Source organism: Lynx rufus, unplaced genomic scaffold (genome assembly GCF_022079265.1).
Source record: "Lynx rufus isolate CCGP_SWC_20201006 ecotype Redwood Valley unplaced genomic scaffold, mLynRuf1.p SCAF_3, whole genome shotgun sequence".
In the NCBI taxonomy this organism is placed as follows: Eukaryota; Metazoa; Chordata; class Mammalia; order Carnivora; family Felidae; genus Lynx; species Lynx rufus.
In genome coordinates, this window is record NW_025814845.1 from 139,223,944 (window position 1) to 139,237,854 (window position 13,911).

The window sequence follows — 13,911 nt, forward strand, 5'->3', positions numbered from 1 at the left end:
AATATCTCTTAGAAGTTTAGTTTATACTTTTTACTTTATACAGTTCTATAGTAGTTGAGTTTTTTCCTTAAAATGTGCAAATTAATTTTTAAATATGTATATATTTCATTTCTTTGTGATGACAGCACCATCTAGTGGCGTAAGCTTTTTAAATATTTTAACTTTAGAATAACATGAAATTTAATAATAATTTAATATTAAAATAAAAACTAGAAAAAATTAAATGAAAGTTAAAAATTAAAACAAGTAACCACAGCACAGGAAAAAAAAAAACCTGTTTTTAACATGGCATTCAAGAGAACAAATCCTTATAACTTTATTTTAAAAGTTCATCTCTTAGAATAATTTCTGATATATTAAATGGAAAATTCAAAATACATGGGATGCCTGGGTAGCTCAGTGGGTTAAGTGTCCAACTCTTGATTTTGGCTCAGGCCGATACACGGAAGAAACAATTGAGAAGACGAAGGAATAAAGTAATCTTATATACAACTTTAAATAAAAATCATTAAAAAAAGGCTTTTGCTCGTTGCGTCCCCGAGAGCAAGATGGGACACCAGCAGCTCTACTGGAGCCCTCCCAGGAAATCCCGCCTGGGTTCCGGTTCTTGCCGCATCTGCTCAAACCCTCGTTGTCTGATCCGGAAATACTGCCTCCACACATTCCACCAGTGTTTCCATCAGTGTGCAAAGGATGGAGGCTCAGTGGGTTGGATTAAGTGAACCTCCTTGAATCCAAGATTCACTGCAGATATCCAACATTCCTACCTTAATGGTAATTATTTGTACATAAAATAAAAATACTTCAACAAATTGATTAAAATTGAAAAAAAGAAAAAAAAAAAAAGAATGGAGGGCTCCTGGCTGCCTCAGTTAGTGGAGCATGTGACTTGATCTCCAGGTGGTGAGTTCAAGCCCCATATTGGGAGTAGTTTCCTTAAAAGAAGAAGAAGAAGGAGAAGGAGGAGGAGGAGGAGGAGGAGAAGAAGAAGAAGAAGAAGAAGAAGAAGAAGAAGAAGAATAGAGAAAAGAAGTACACAGGCATCAGATGGAAGAGAAAATTGTACATGGAAAATCTACTGATGGATCTATTAAATAAGAAGATATAAAAATGTGACTTCCTATACGCATGGCTCCAGAAGAATGCCAGAGAAACACACTTTGAATATATTAATGGATGTCAGAGCAAAAGAGATGAAATAAAAGGGAAAGAATGAGAATTTGGGGACAGATTCTCCTGGGTTGATGATCACAAGGCTAAATCCTGGCAATGGCAATGAAAGGATGGGCTGAATCTGAGAGAAATTATGAAAAACAGCCTTGGACTTGAAGAAACAGAGAAATCCAAGATGGTATCAGATTTTGATCCTGGATGAGAGATACAAAGAAGAATAGAGTAGTGCTATTCAGTAAAAATAAGAGAGGTCTATACGTAATATTAAATTTTTTAATAATCACATAAAAAAAGATCAAAAAGACGGGCACCTGGGTAGCTCAGTTGGTTAAAGTTGGACTCTGGATTTCAGCTCAGGTCATGATCTCACAGTTGGTGAGTTGGAGCCCCACATCGGGCTGTGCACTGATGGTGTGGAGGCTGCTTGGGATTGTCTCTCTTTCCCTCTCTCAGCCCTCCCCCACACTCTGTATCTCAAAGTAAACAAATAAACTGAAAAAAAGATCAAAAAGAAAAAGGCAAAATTAATTTTAATATATTTTATTTAATCCAATACACCCAAAGTATGATCATCTCGATGTAGAAATTCAAAGTATAAATGTGTATTTCATACTCAATTGAAAGCAAATTGTTGGAGGTACAGAACAAATACACTCAGCATTGGCTGTGGAGATTTGGATAGTCACACACATGAAATGATACAGCCATGAAAAATGACCAAGACAAGAAATGTTAAATAGCACTTGCCAAAGCATGTTACTCAGCAACATTAGTTGCTCTAAAAGCTTATTTTTTTAATGGCCAACTAACCACAGAATCTTCATGTGTTTGAAAGACCGAAGAGCACATATGAGCAAGATTTTTCAACCTGTAAATAATGTTCTGGACATACGAATTTAGCAGCCTCCACTGAAAGGCCTCAGTTCAGGAGTATTCATTTATTGCTAAAGTCCCTCCAGAAGTGTTGCTCTTACTCCTTAATTAGTTAATGAATTAGTTAATGCTTCTAAAATAAAAAAAAAAATAATGAATAAGGAGAAAATACGGAGATCTTCTGGTGGAGTAAACAGCAAAAGGGCTACTTACAATACAATAAAAACCAAGACAAAGTCCCAAGATAAACAGTACCTTGGAAAGTTAATTGTTTACCAAACTCTTCATTTGTTCAGCCTGACTTATTGTTAAAGAACACTATAGAAATTGACCTGTGTTCAGACACGTCACTCCTATAAACCACCTGTTGAATCTCAAGTGTGCTGAGCGGAGGGAACAGCCTTTGCTTGCTCAAAGCTGTATATATTAGCAGTATTTACAGAAGGGCATGTGATAGAAAAAGTAAATAGCTGAACTTATTCAGTTTCCTGTTTCCTTCTTGATTCTTCAGGAGGGGGTGACTTTTTTTTCCTTTGGAAGTACATATTCTTCTTGGACAAATCTTAATTAAAATTCCAGGTAGATTAGTAAACTTTGGTTAATGAATTGGCATCAGGAAGCACCAACGTTTCCATGGCCTTGTAGAGTTCAGTGAAAATGTTTATTAAGGGACACCGCCTGTCCTGTCCTGTCCTGACCCCAAGACACTGAAGACTCTGTTTGAATCAGGCTCATGGGTTTCTTCCTAGCCACTGTCAGGGACAGGAATGCTTCTGGTAAGTTTTTATAAAATTCTCATATTTTCTTTACCTCAAAATGAAACTTTGTTTAAATTAGTCCATATTGACTAGCAATATATTTCATTGCCACAAATATGAAATTCCACTTACTGTTCTTTCCTGGAGATTTTTTTTCTTTAGCATGAAAGAAATATGGCTAAAAAGAGGAAGAAGAAATCTGTGCTTTGTGGAACACCCTTTCAGGATATTTTTCTTCTCTTTGCTCTCTATGATTGATTTCTTTGTGCTAGTATTTTGTCCCCCAAGTTAGAATAAATGTATTTTCATTTACTTCGTAGGTAGAATTAAGCAAACTAAATCACAGGACCTCATTGAGTTCTCGTACTTTTGTTGAAAAGTACGATTGTTGAAATTATGCTTGTATTTTGGTAAAAGCCAGAAACGATTTCAAGAGAAACATTTCTGAGGGACATAGTTAAATAATGCCTTCTTTATTTTTAATTTAGGGCTAAAAGCAGATAAATGATAACATGTCCTCCTGAATATTTCTAAAGACTTTTTGTAACACAAATCTGATGATAGCAATCTGTAACCAACATTATTTTGTTCTAGATATTCAGCCAGCATTCTGAGGTAAAAATGTTATAAGATATGCCTCAGAAATTCAAATTGGGGCAAACTGAGGCTATTGAGTTGCCTATTGTTCATGTGATAAGGTATAGAAAATCCACCCGGTCTCATAGGGTTTCTCTCTGTTGGGACAGAGCAGCAATTACATTATCAACAATTAAAAGCAAAAATTCTCCGGGATGCAATATTTACAATTAATCTACAGAAACACACACACAAAATGCTGCTTTTCATATTCTCAAGTCCAACTAAGAGTCTTTTTATCTAGGACTTTAGCAGCAAAGACATTTTGTTCCCTAATCGTTAAAAATTTTCAAACATACAAAAAAGAAAAATAATTATACCATGAACACCCAAATACCTACCACATAGATTCTACAATTAACATCTTGATGCATTGGCTTCTTCACATACTATCCAATACCCCTCCGTCTATTCATCCATCTATTCATGTTCTTTACTTTTATTTTTTTAGAGCACTTTTAGGTTCACAGCAAAATTAAGACTGAAATACAAATATTTCTTATATCGCCTCAGCCTCTATACATGCACTGCCTCCCCCATTATCAATATTCTCCCACCAGAGTAGTACATTTGTTACAACTGATGAACCTAAATCGACACGTCATAATACCCCAAAGTCCATAGTTTATGGGAGGGTTCACTCTTGGTGTTGCCTATTCCCCCATCCCTGGCAACCACTAATGGTTTCATCATCTCCGCAGTTTTGCCCTTTCCAGAATATCATGTAGTTGGAATCATACAGTATGTTACCTTTCAGATTGGTTTCTTTCAGTTCGTAATAGGCATTTTGAGGTTCCTTAATGTCTTTTTTAATATTATTTTTATTTTTAATTAAAAAAATTGTTTAATGTTTATTTATTTTTGAGACCAAGAGTGTGTGTGTGTGAGTGAGGGAGTGGCAGAGAGAGAGGGAGGTAGAGAATCTGAAGTAGGTTCTGTGCTGTCAGTGCAAAGCTGGACGTGGGGCTCAAACTCACAAACCATGAGCCGAAGTCAGATGCTCAACTGACTGGGCCACCCAGGTGACTGTTTAATGTCTTTTGGTAGCATGATGGCTCATTTCTTTTGAGAGCTGAATAATATTCCATTGTCTGGGCATACCACCATTTATTTACTCATTCACCTGCTGAAGAACATCTTCAAAATTTTGGCAATGATAAATAAGGCTGTGTGCCAGTTTCTGCACGAGATACATTTTCAACTTCTTTGGGCAAATACCAAAGAGAGTGGTTGCTGGATCATATGGCAAGAGTTATGTTTAGTTTTGTAAGAAACTGCCGAATTGTATCAAAAAATGGCTGTACCATTTTGCATTCTCATCAGCAATGAATGATAGTTTCTGTGTACATCGTCACCAACATTTGATTCTGTCAGTGCGCTGGATTTCTAACAGATGTGTAGTGGTATCTCATTGTTGCTTCAATTGGCCTTTCCCGGATGATATATGATATGAAATATCTTTTCATATGTTATGTGACATCTGTATCTTCTTTGATGAGATGTCTATAAAGGCCTTCATTGTTGTTGTTTTTTTTTAATTGGGTTGTTTGTTTTCTTACTATTGAATTTCAGAGTTCTTGGTATATTTTGGAAAATGCTGCTTCATCAGATTATGGGTTTTGCAAGTATCTTCTTTCAGTCTGTGGCTTATCTTCTCACCCTCTCAACATGAACTCCTCGCAAAGCAGTTTTTAATTTTAATGAAGTCCAGATTCTCAATTCTTTCTTTCTGGATTATTCTTTTGGATAGTTTTTAATGGTTTGGGATATACAGGTTAAAATAAGAGGATATAACTCCAGAAGAGCCAGATCCATCCATCCATCCATCCATCCAACCATCCATCCACCCTTCTTTCATTCACTCATTATCCAGCCAGCCAGGCAGTCCCATGTATGGAGACATGTAGTTTAAAATAAGAAGATTTAACTCAGGAAGAGCACAGGGTGAGGTGTGGGAAAGGGCACAGAGCTTCTGTGTCCTGTCCAGGTGTGCCACTGCCCCCAAATCAACACATGTTCACCAACCTGGAGGCTCCATCTTCTTCACTTCTATGATGCATTTTAAATTTGCAGACCTCAGTATACTTTACCTAAACATTTAGGTAAGTAGATCACTAATTAGAGTTCAATTGTTGTTTAACTTTTTCCTTGAGATAAAGTTTATGTACAGTAAAATGCCCAAATCTTTAGTATACTATCAGATGGGTTTTGATAAATATATACATCTGTGTGATCCAGACCCTTGTCAAGATATAAAACATCATCATCCTTCCAGATCTAGAAAGCTTTTTATTCCCCTGCCTAGTCAGGGGAAGCATCCTGCCTGTCATTTATACAGTACGTATGCATGATGGCTTTTTTTAGGTTCATTCATGTTTTTGTGTGTATCAGTAAGTCATTGCTTTTTTATTGATAAGCAGTATTCCATTGTATGAATATACCAAGGTTTGTTTATCCATCCTTTTGTTGATGGGCACCTGAGCTTTATCCAATTTTTGACTATTATGAATAAGCCTGTCATAAACATCCTTATACAAACCGTTTTTTGGACATATGCTGCTGGGTCATAATGTAGTAATAATCTTAGTTGTATAAGACACTACCAGAGCCTTTTCCAGAGTGATTGTATCATTTTATCGCCCTCACCAATATTGTGTGAGAATTTCAGTTGCTCCATATCCTTGTCAATTCTAAGGTTGTCAGCTCGTTCAGTATTTATTATTCTGGTGGTTGGGTAGTGCTGGGTCATTCTGTTTTTATTGGCATTTACTTGATGATTCATGTTGCTGAGCATTTTCCCATGGTAATTTGCATACCACTGTTAAATGTGTATTCAAATATTTGGTCCATTTAAAAAAATAGATTGTTTGTCTTTTTATTATTGAGTTGGAGGCATTTTTGTAAGTATATATTGCAGTTACAAATCCTTTGTCAGATACATATTTTGAAATATTTTCTCCCAGTCTGTGGCTTGCTCGTTCACTTTCTTAAAGGTGTGGTTTGGTAAGCACTAGTTTTAAAGTTTGATGAAGTCTAATTACCTATTTTTGCATGGTTATTAATTTGTGTATGCTATTTTTAAAAGTCTTTTTTTTTTTAACTCAAGTTGCAAAGATACTCTTCTATGTTTTGTTTTTCCTTTTTCCCTAGACGTCATCATTTTGGCTTTTACATTCAGCTCTAAAACTATGTGTTTGTGTTTGGTGTGAAACAAGAGTGGAAGCTCTTTTCTTTCTTTTTTAATGTTCCACCACTTTTTAAAAATTTTTCTCTGTCTCCCTCTGTTCCTCCCCTATTTGTACTCTCTCTCTCTCTCTTTCTCTCTCTCTCAAAATAAATAAATAAACTAAAAAAAAATTTTTTTACCCTTTTCCACTGGATTCCTTCAGATACTTTGTAAAAAAATCAAATGACCATAAAGGGTAGATCTTAATTCTGGATTCTTGATTCAGTTCCATTAAATTATTTGTCTCTTCTTTATAGTAAGTTGCCAAGTCAGTTAATATGAGTCCTTTAAGTTTACTCTTCTTTTTCAAAAATGTTTGGATGTGCTACCTCCTTTGCATTTCCATAAAAAGTTTAGAATCAGATAATCAATTTCTGCAAAAAACTGTGGTAAGATTATGACCATGATTCCCTTGAATTTATAGGTTAAGTTAGGAATAAATTTAACAATACTGAGTCTTCTAACCCATAAACATGGTGTACGTCACAATTTATTTAGATCTTATTTGATTTCTCTCAGAAGTGTTTTTGCAGTTTTAAATGTAGAAATCTTTTCTTTTTTTTTTTACATAGATGGTCATAGAAATTTTATTCATAATTGTCCCAAACTGGAAACAACCCAAATATGCATATCAACAGATGAATTGATAAGCAAAATGTGGGATTTTCATAAAATGGAATACTACTCAGAACAATAATTAATTGAATGGGATTTATTCTCAGGAGGGTTTTTCTTTGGGTTAGAGGCTAAGGATTATTGGGTGAAAGGGTACTCTGACAGAAAGTAGAACAGGGGTCCCCTATCATCGAGAAAGTCAAGAAACGGGTAGGAATCACTTTTATTAAAAAAAAGGAAAAAAAAAAGCTAAGCCCTCATTACAGTGACAATTCCAATTCTCCCATGGCCCAGGGGTCTTTCCAGCCCCATCCACTATTCTTAGGGAGCAGGTATGTGCCCTGCAGCTGGAATCAGCTGACCCCACCCTACTTCAGTGAGGCCCTGCTGTGCCAAGCCAGCTGTCTTCCCCCGCAGCCTTCATGTCCCTTGATCTGTGCAGCCCACTCTTTAGCCCTTGTTAATTTATTTATTTTCAGAGAGAGATAGAGAGAGTGGGGAAGGAGCAGAGAGAGCGAGAGAATTCCAAGCAGGCTCCATGCTGTCAGCACATAGCCCAATGTGGAGCTCCAATTCATGAACCATGAGATCACGACCTGAGCTCAAATCAGGAATCTGACGCTTAACCTACTGAGCCACCCAGGGGCCTCTATTTATTCTCTTAATATAGGAAATCACATTGATTGAATGTCAAATTTTCAACCTTAGGATAACCTGGGATAAACACTACTTGGTCATTCTATTATCCTTTTATGTACACCACTGGATTTTATTCTGTTCGGATTTTTCTGTTTATATTCATTAGGAATATTAGTCTGCAGTTTTCTTTTGTTGTTGTTTTTCTAATATCTATCAGGTTTGTTTACCACAATTAATGTAAGCCTCGTAAAATAATTGGGAATTATTTTCCTCTGCTTCTATTTTCTACCCTTTGGAATCTAGGGATCTAGAAATCATAGCACTGACACACAGGAAAAGAAGCTATGGCCAATTACTCATTTCCAAAATAGAGTCTGTAGTTGCAAAGTGTTAGGTCAGTAAGACTGTGCTGTCCAGCAGTCCCACGGCCCACCATCACAGTTATGCCTAAGATGTGACACATAACCTCCAGCCTGGACAGCAGACTCAATTTAATGAAGTATCTGATGCTTTGTCTTGGCTCCCACTTCCAGGGCTTTGGCCAGCTCAAGCAGTGTTTACAGGAAGAACATGCAAGAGAGCCACCTCAATCTGTCCAGACTTCACCACTCACTACAGTCACACAACACACGCTCTGCAGGGCAAAGGAGTCACAAAATAGGAAACTGTCTTTATCTTTAAATAGAAACTTTTCAATGTGAAGTTTGATTGGGAGGTGACTATAAATATGTCTGCTCTAAAATGGCAACAAACACAGGCAAAAAAAAAAAAAAAAAAAATAGGCTAGCTCCTGCCAAGTTTTAGGGAAGCCCAAAGACTAGAGATACACCAGACATCACCTGGAATTCAAGGTGCTTGGATCATGGCTATAATGCCCTATATGTCTTTCTTCTATTTTAACTATCTACCACAAACAAAATGATTGAGTGAATGTCTAATTCAACCACAGTGACTGAAAACACTTAACAGCATCTAAGCAGAGCCAACAATACGGCCATAAAATAAGATACACAACGTTTGCATAATTCATCTAAACTCTCTCAGGTTTAAAAGCATTGGAGCTACTCAGTTGTGGGTGGACTTATGTGGTTCCACACCGCCTAGAAGAGCAAAACACTTTGAAGAACAAGCAAAGAGGAAAATCTAAAGATACCTGCATTACTGCTCTCTTGGACCAAAAATAGACCTCAAATGGCCCTGAACTAATAAAGACTTTGGAGATCTATTATTTTTCAATCCTAAAGAGATTCTGACTGTTTTTGAGTAAAGGATGAATATCTAACTAGAGATAAAAGAGTAAAGAAAAAAATGAAAGTTCATATTCTTAGCATGAGCATGAGCTTGAGTTAAATACAGCTCAAATACAGTTAAATATATATATATCTCCTTAGAAGGTAGAAGAGAAAAAAACACCTTAGGAAATCTACACCTTTGAGAATCACAAATTTGGTAATGCTTCCTTCAGCAGTATAAAGCTACTGCCTAAAGAATTCTTTGAGAATATCAAAATGAAAACATGAACCTTTCCAGGATTTTTTCCCCTATTTTTCTTTATTTTCCAAAATTCTCCAACAAATATAACATTTATAATCACTAAAAAATCAATAAATGTTACTTTTAAATTACCCTTTAGAAATCCTGAAAATGATATTAAATAAATTGGAAACCAATAAATACATCAGGAGGGATGAAAATAATCTCTTTAAAATAAGTATGTAGTTAAAACCTGAGAATTTTTGAAGATGGACCAAATAGAGACACAGATTAAAATTAAGGGACTTATTTTTTTACAAAGAACAGATCTGCAGAGGCAAATTAAACTTAAGAATTTCAGGAAGCAGGGGCACTGGGTGGCTCAGTAGGTTAAGCGTCCAACTCTTGGTTTCAGCTCAGGTCATGATCTCACGGTTTCATGCATTTGAGCCCCACGGGGTGGGGGGGAGATTCTCTGTCTCCCTCTCTCTCTCTGCCCCTCCTCCACTCGCACTGTCTCTCTGTTTCTCTCAAAATAAATAAATAAACTTTGAGAAAGAAAGAAAGAAAGAAAGAAAGAAAGAAAGAAAGAAAGAAAAGAAGAAAATGGAAAAAAAGAATGTGTGAAAAAAAAAGAGAGAATTTCAGGAAGGGGGATAAATCTCAATGACTAATTTTCTGAGCACCCACCAAATGTAAAAGCAACATTGAAGGTACTTTATCCCATATGATTCCCCCTAAAACTCCAAAAAAGTGGACTCCCTAAATGTGTAGATTAAGCAAATCCAATAACCACAGTGTATTTGTCCCGTTCTTATTGAGCCAATAACCTTGTTCCAAGCAGTGTTTTCACCCAAGACTTAAATGCCATCGTAGAAGACCAACTCATTGGCATAGGTGACATAAAGCTGAAAGAATTTGCAAATATGTGGGATGATAAAAGAAGGATCCAAAAACGGTCTCACACAGGTAGGTAGATGGGCTAAATCTAAAAATATGTAATTTAGTGGATAAAAACTATAAAAACCAAACAACCAACTATAAAAGAATTTAATATAAGAACTATGATTTGACAATTTGGAAATAATGCAGATAAAAAAAAAAGACAGGGAGGGTTTAGTCTGACAGTAAGTATAATATTTTTAAAAATTAGGCCTGGGGCGCCTGGGGGACTCAATTGGTTAAGCCTATGACTTTGGCTCAGGTCATGATCCCGCAGTTCGTGAGTTTAAGCCCTGCATCGGGCTCTGCACTGGTGGTATGGAGCCTGCTTGGGATTCGATCTCTCTCTCCCTCTCTCTCTGCCCCTTCCCCACTTGTGCTCTCTCTCTCTCAAAATAAACAAATAAACTTTATAAATAAATAAATAAACAAATAAATAAATAAAAACTAGGCCTGATTTGGAACCAGATCATTGATGAAAGAGAACAGGTAAAAGGCAGTGGACACTACCACTGCTCTTTGGACTCTGGGCAAGCTATTAAAAAAACATGGTCTTCAGCTTGGATACATCACTTAAAAGACTTGGAAGCTAAGGAGAGAAATCACAAGGGGAAAGAGACACGGCACTGTGTCATATGAGGACTATTTGTTTAGAGACAAGACAGGAAGTGGAACGACATGTTATAGATTCATTGTCTTCAAATATTTGAACAGCCCTCATATGAAAGAAGAACTTACTAGCTCTGCATTTAAGAACTGAATTGTAATGTCTGTGATGAGAAGAATTCAGCTCATCTAAAGAAAGAGTTTGCTAATGAGCAGAGAGCTAGCCAAAGGTTAAATGAGTTGCTTCCAAAGGTAGTGAGTGCCCTGTCACTAGAGGAATTCAAGCTTAGGCTGAGCATCTGTTCTGCCAAAACAGTTTAGGGAGAATTCAATCATCAGGTAGTGTATAAGCAAGGTGGTCCTTTCTTCTTTCCAAACCTGAAATTTTATTTAGGGGAAGGTTCTCAGGAAGAAGATGGCTTTTTAGCTAAAGTTTGAAGAAAAGATGGCTTGAAATATGGAGTTGCCCAAGACAGGAGAGATCAGTATGACGGGGAATCCAAAATAAAGATTAAGAAAATCAATCAAGGAGACATTTAGAACGTTGAAACATAAAGTAGAAACAACAGTACAAGAGCTGGGAACACATTTGTCATTCAGCAATGCAGCCAAGAGTATGAGTATCCGTTTGGGCTGCTATAACAAAAATACCACAGACTGGGTGGCTTAAACAACAAACATTTATTACTCACAGTTCTAGATTCTGGGAAACCCAAGATCAAGACACTGGCAGATCCCAGGTCCAGTGAGGTCCTGCTTCCTGGTTCATGGGCAGCTATCTCCTCACTGTGTACTCATGTTGTGGAAGGGGTCAGGGAGGACTCTGGAGTCTCTTTTGTAAGGGCACTGATACCGTTCATCAGGGCTCCAGTCCTATCATCTAATCACCTCTCAAAGGCTCCACCTCCAAAAACCATCACATTAGGGGGATTGGATTTCAACATGAGGAGTCTGGGGGGACACAAACATTCAGTGCATAACAAGGAGCCTACAAAGTAAAGAGATAGTTCAGGAGCATATAATACAGAAACAACGTGGTGGTGGTTTTTCAGAAACGAAAAGGATTAAGGTTCAAGGCTTTGTTTTGTGGATATTTACACCACCACAGAAGCATATACGTGACCATTTTCACTCCTACAAACACAACAGAAAGAGGTGCAATTGATTTCAGATCATTTAAATAAGGCAATTGTTCCAAGCAGCAGCTGAGTGTTGTTCAGAAATTTTAAAGGAGACAGAGATACTTTGTCTCCAAAACACAAAGAGCAAACAACTGCAGCAGGCAAGGGGAATGGTGTGGGCCTTGGGTTAGTGGCCAGAGCCTGTGCTTTAAAGTGAGACCATGGGGGGGGCGCCTGGGTGGCTCAGTTGGTTAAGCCTCAGAGTCTTGATTTCAGCTCAGCTCGTGACCTCACGGTTCATGTCATGATCTCACAGTTTGTGAGTTCGAGCCCCACTCTGACAGTGTGGAGGCTGTTTGGGATTCTCTTTCTCTCTGTCTCTCTCTGCCCTCCCCACTCACACACTCTCTCAAAAATAAATAAATAAATAAACTTTTAAAAAAATAATAAAAAAAAATAAAGTGAGACCATATGAATATCTGTAAATAGTATAGCTTTTAGACTTTTCCCCCATGGCCTCTGAAAACAAGAGGAGGAACTTGCAGAACCTCATAGAATTTTTTTTAGCCTATAGCTTTCTGATAGAGTTGGTTTAAGAATTCAAAATACTAAAAAAGTCCTTGGTGCCCAGAAAAGTTTATTTACTTACTGTGAATGAGCCCTTTGTATTGGGTCTGGCAGACTTTTCGTCAGATGAAGTTGGTCACTTGACCCATTCCCTTCAGCTCTCAGTGCAAACACAAGGCGTTCACATGAGGAAGGTGATTCAACAAAAAGAGCATGTTCCGCACAGTCCCCAAGAGATCATAACAGCACTCGAGAGTTTATTCCAACATCCATGGAATAAATGGATGAGACATAAGAAGAGCCTAGAGCAGCAAGCCACCACCAGAGAGAAAATAAATCAACACGGCACCAGGATCACATCCCCACCTTGCCAGCAATAATGGCAGCAAGGAAAACCGTCCATCCCAACAAGGCCGTCCATTCTATCAAATCCCTAAGACCATTTCAAAGCATACTTCTTGTGCTCTGAGTGGGATTTGCACAAGTAATAGAGCACTTGATATCGCCAAGATTTCTGAATATACCTACAACCCAGATTTTCCCACAGCTATGAAATTTGGATCTCTGCATCAACTTGCTTGTGTGCTTTTTCTTTTAATTAAAAAAAAGTTTTTTAATGTTTATTTATTCCAGAGACAGAGACAGACAAAAGGAGCACAAGCGAGGGAGGGGCAGAGAGAGAGGGAGACAGAATCTGAAACAAGTTCCAGGCTCTGAGCTGTCAGCACAGAGCGCATCTCCGGGCTTGAACTCACGAACTGTGAGATCGTGACCAGAGCTTAAGTCGGAAGCTTAACCTACCAAGCCTCCCAAGTGCCCCACTTATATGCTTTTTATATTCGCTCATTTATTCACTTACATTCATTTCATGAACATTTATAGAAATATTTAGGGCATACCATTTTGGGGAGCTCTACGGATACAGAGGTAAACAATAAGAATTCTGGACCTGTTTTCATACAGTTTTATTTTATGAAGACAAAGAAACAGAAAAATTGCAATGGGTAAGAAACGACAAGGAAAAGAAAACAGGACGATGAGTGCTCAGAGCTGGGTTTAGATGGGAGGCAAGAGAGGCCTCTGTGGGTAGCGAGTGATTGAACGGAACAGGAAATGATGCCCAAGAACCAGATCCGGGGAAATGTGGAGGAACACTCCAGGCCCTGGCAGGGAAAGAGCTCTGTGTCTTGCTCGGTAGGGTGTGATCGCTGGATATGACCAGAAAGAGAAACAAAGTCAGCGTGCAGGAGCATGGCCAGTATCACAGACACCATCATCACAG

The 13,911-nt window shown here is 37.7% G+C and overlaps 1 protein-coding gene across 1 annotated transcript; it reads left to right on the forward strand.

The window, feature by feature from the left end:
* Positions 1–548: 548 nt before the first annotated feature.
* On the forward strand, positions 549–722 carry LOC124520189 (40S ribosomal protein S29-like). Its single transcript, XM_047090866.1, has one exon. The coding sequence runs from the start codon at positions 549–551 to the stop codon at positions 720–722; it is 174 nt and encodes a 57-aa protein (XP_046946822.1).
* Positions 723–13,911: the final 13,189 nt, after the last annotated feature.

Bases quoted from the DNA above. Each gene is read 5' to 3' on its own strand.
- LOC124520189 (XM_047090866.1), top strand. From the start codon at position 549: ATGGGACACCAGCAGCTCTACTGGAGCCCTCCCAGGAAATCCCGCCTG.